Below are 2,586 nucleotides of genomic sequence, written 5' to 3'. Positions count from 1 at the left end.
CAAAAGCAAATGCAGCGAAAGCTTTAGGCACAACCAACTTTGACTTGCCTGCTAGTCTCAGAACTGTTTCTGTAGCTAAAGAAACAAGCCATGGAACAACTGTGGCAGTTGATGGTGCAAAATTTAAGGTAAGTATTTTAGGTTTGTAAGAAAAAGACTTTTTTTTTTTTTTTTAGTTTTTCGTGGTAGTGGGAATTTGAGATCCACACTGAGCATGCATCCCCAGGACTTTTCTAGTTTTTTGTATCAGGAATCAAATCTGGACCTTGCACTTGCCAGGCAGGCCCTTGTGCCACTGAGTTATATCTCTGGACCCCCTCCCCCATTTTTCTTTTTCAAGAAAGGGTCTTATTGTGTATTTTAGGCTGGCCTCAAACTCAAGGTGGTCTTTTACCACAGCCTCCCCAGTGCTGGGATTAACAGGAAGACACCACAGTGCCTGGTCTTTTTTTCCCCCCCTTCTGTCTTGAGACAGTGTGGTCTTGAACTTGGTGATCCTTCTGACTCAGAGTGGTGAAGTAATTCAATACTTCAGAGTAATGAATTACAGGTGTGGACCGTGAACCCAGGCTGGTGTCTCTCAGTGAACCTTATTTTCAGTTGACACTGTTAGGTGTTTTGTAATAGTATAATACTGTTGGTACTTTGGTGAGTTTTGTTACTGTAGTCTTCATAGACAAAGTATTTTCTCTTTCTCTTTTTTTGTGTGGCAGAACTGGGCACTGAACTCAGGCCCTTACATTTGCCAGGGAAGTATTATTCCACTTATTCCACTGGGCCCTCTCCCCGGCCCAGAGTATTTTCTTTTTAGCTTTCATTTGAAGCATTATGTTCCCACAAATATGTACTCAATGTACAGTATAGTTTATCTGCTTTATTTCTGTCTTATAGAAATCATGAATGTGGTCTCCAGACAATGATGAAGAAAATCTGTTGGTAATTGATACATGGGCCAAAGCATCAGAGGTTTAATTAAGTTTATTTCACACACTAAGAACTTAGCTTTTTTTATTGTTGTTGGTAGTTCCATGTGCATGCTAGAATATGGGACAGGTACTGTTCACATACAGTTACCAGAAAAACTTAAATTAACCAAAGGTACACTCTATAATGGTAGATACCCCTTTCATATGTATGCAATATATTCCAGATATTTTGAGAAATTACAGAAGAGGAGGCCTGCTTCACATGCAGATAAGTTTATTATAATTCTCAAGAAATGTGCAGGATGTGCATTGGCAAATTGCCCTGTATTTTTGCTATGTGAAATCTAAATTTAGGATTAATAGCTTTAAAGGTTTAAAGTAGAGATTGATAAAATTAACACAGAAAAGATAACCTTGTCTAAATGAACTTTATCTTGAACCTAAATATAGGTTTGCTGACTTCTAGTAGACAAGGTCTTGGTTACTTGTTCAGATGCTTAGGTATCCCACTGGCAAAGGTCTTAGTTTCTTGAAACGAGGCATTTTTTGTTATGACTTGACTTTGAAGAGTTACTTGAATTTGCACCAGCAGAATAAAATACTTAGGACATGTGCCTTGTGCCTACTATGATAACAGGTTTATGTTGTGTTGGTTATAACTTAATTGGTGCATTTGACTGATTTTACACAAAATTGGGCTATTTTTACATAGAACTTAAAACCAAGTTTCTTAAAAAAATTTTCTGTCTCTTTTGGCTGTCTAGCTGTCAGAAAAGCTAACAGAAGATGGAACTAAAAATTCCAATGAAAAATCTTCCCAGCAAAGAAACATAGCTTTTAGCACTAATGTAAGTAGATGTCAGCATTGACCACTCAGAAATTGGGATTTTATTGTTATTTTGCATATTATGTGGTATTTATTTTTGTTTTGGTTGTAATAATTTGGGGTCTGTTGAGCCTCTTCATACATAAAATTATATGTTCAAAATTTTGCATTTGCTTGCCCATGCTTGTTTTCTCTCTCTGCCTGTCTGCCTACCTCTCCCTCCCTCCCTCCCTCCCTTCCTCTCTTCAGGTTGGGCTTGAATTGACTGTAGCCTAGGCTTGCCTTCAACTCGTGATAGTTGTCCTCTTGCTTTAGGCATGGTAGTTATTTTAAATCTTTCTCTTTATATTGAACTAATGAGAATTTTATAAAATAAAGGTTTAAAAAGCAAAGCTTGACTTGGTGGCATATGCCTGTAATCCCAGCACTTGGGAGGTGGAGATGGGAGGATTGATGCGAGTTTAAGGACAGCCTGAAGTACTTAATGAGACCCTGTCTCAAAACAAAGCAAAAAACCCCTCTCTTGTCACGCTATTTGTTTTCTTAGCTTCACAACTTGATTGAATCACTTTATTAAATAAGGCCTGTTTTGTCTCAGCTCTTAGATGGGGTTACTTAGTGGATTTTGTGAAAAAACAAATATTTATGTCTAAAATGTTTCTTTATGTATTGTCTTACAGAATTCTGTAGCAAAACCAAAGCAGAACACAGCTAGCACTGCTACTGAAGAAAAATCTTCAGGATCACCAAAAATAGATAAGAAAAAAAGCCCATATGGACTGTGGATACCTGTCTAAAAGAAGAAAGTGAATGGCTACAGTTGCCTCAAACTGC

The 2,586-nt window shown here is 37.5% G+C and overlaps 1 protein-coding gene across 7 annotated transcripts; it reads left to right on the top strand.

The window, feature by feature from the left end:
- The first annotated feature begins 6 nt into the window (after positions 1-6).
- LOC111814976 (arginine/serine-rich protein 1-like) lies at positions 7-2,580 on the top strand. 7 transcript variants are annotated; one of them, XR_002819813.1, is made up of 4 exons: positions 7-128; positions 892-936; positions 1,151-1,774; positions 2,433-2,580. XR_002819813.1 is itself a non-coding variant. In XM_023708819.1 (4 exons), the coding sequence occupies exons 2-4, from the start codon at positions 901-903 to the stop codon at positions 2,547-2,549; spliced, it is 237 nt and encodes a 78-aa protein (XP_023564587.1). In that variant the 5' UTR covers positions 7-128; positions 892-900; the 3' UTR covers positions 2,550-2,580. The 7 variants fall into 7 exon arrangements, 3 of the variants coding, with proteins under 3 accessions (XP_023564587.1, XP_023564586.1, XP_023564585.1); XM_023708819.1 differs by having other exon boundaries at positions 1,691-1,774; XM_023708818.1 differs by having other exon boundaries at positions 892-966; positions 1,691-1,774.
- Positions 2,581-2,586: the final 6 nt, after the last annotated feature.

Source organism: Octodon degus, unplaced genomic scaffold (assembly GCF_000260255.1).
Source record: "Octodon degus isolate 3935 unplaced genomic scaffold, OctDeg1.0 scaffold04882, whole genome shotgun sequence".
NCBI lineage: Eukaryota > Metazoa > Chordata > Mammalia > Rodentia > Octodontidae > Octodon > Octodon degus.
The sequence above is the reverse complement of the archived record's forward strand: the minus strand, read 5'-3'. Positions and strand labels throughout refer to the sequence as shown.

Coding starts and splice junctions, on each gene's coding strand:
- LOC111814976 (XM_023708818.1), top strand. CDS start 901: ATGTGGTCTCCAGACAATGATGAAGAAAATCTGTTGGTAATTGATACA. Junction 967..1,690: donor CATGGGCCAAAGCATCAGAG/GTTTAATTAAGT, acceptor TTGGCTGTCTAG/CTGTCAGAAAAGCTAACAGA. Junction 1,775..2,432: donor ACATAGCTTTTAGCACTAAT/GTAAGTAGATGT, acceptor ATTGTCTTACAG/AATTCTGTAGCAAAACCAAA.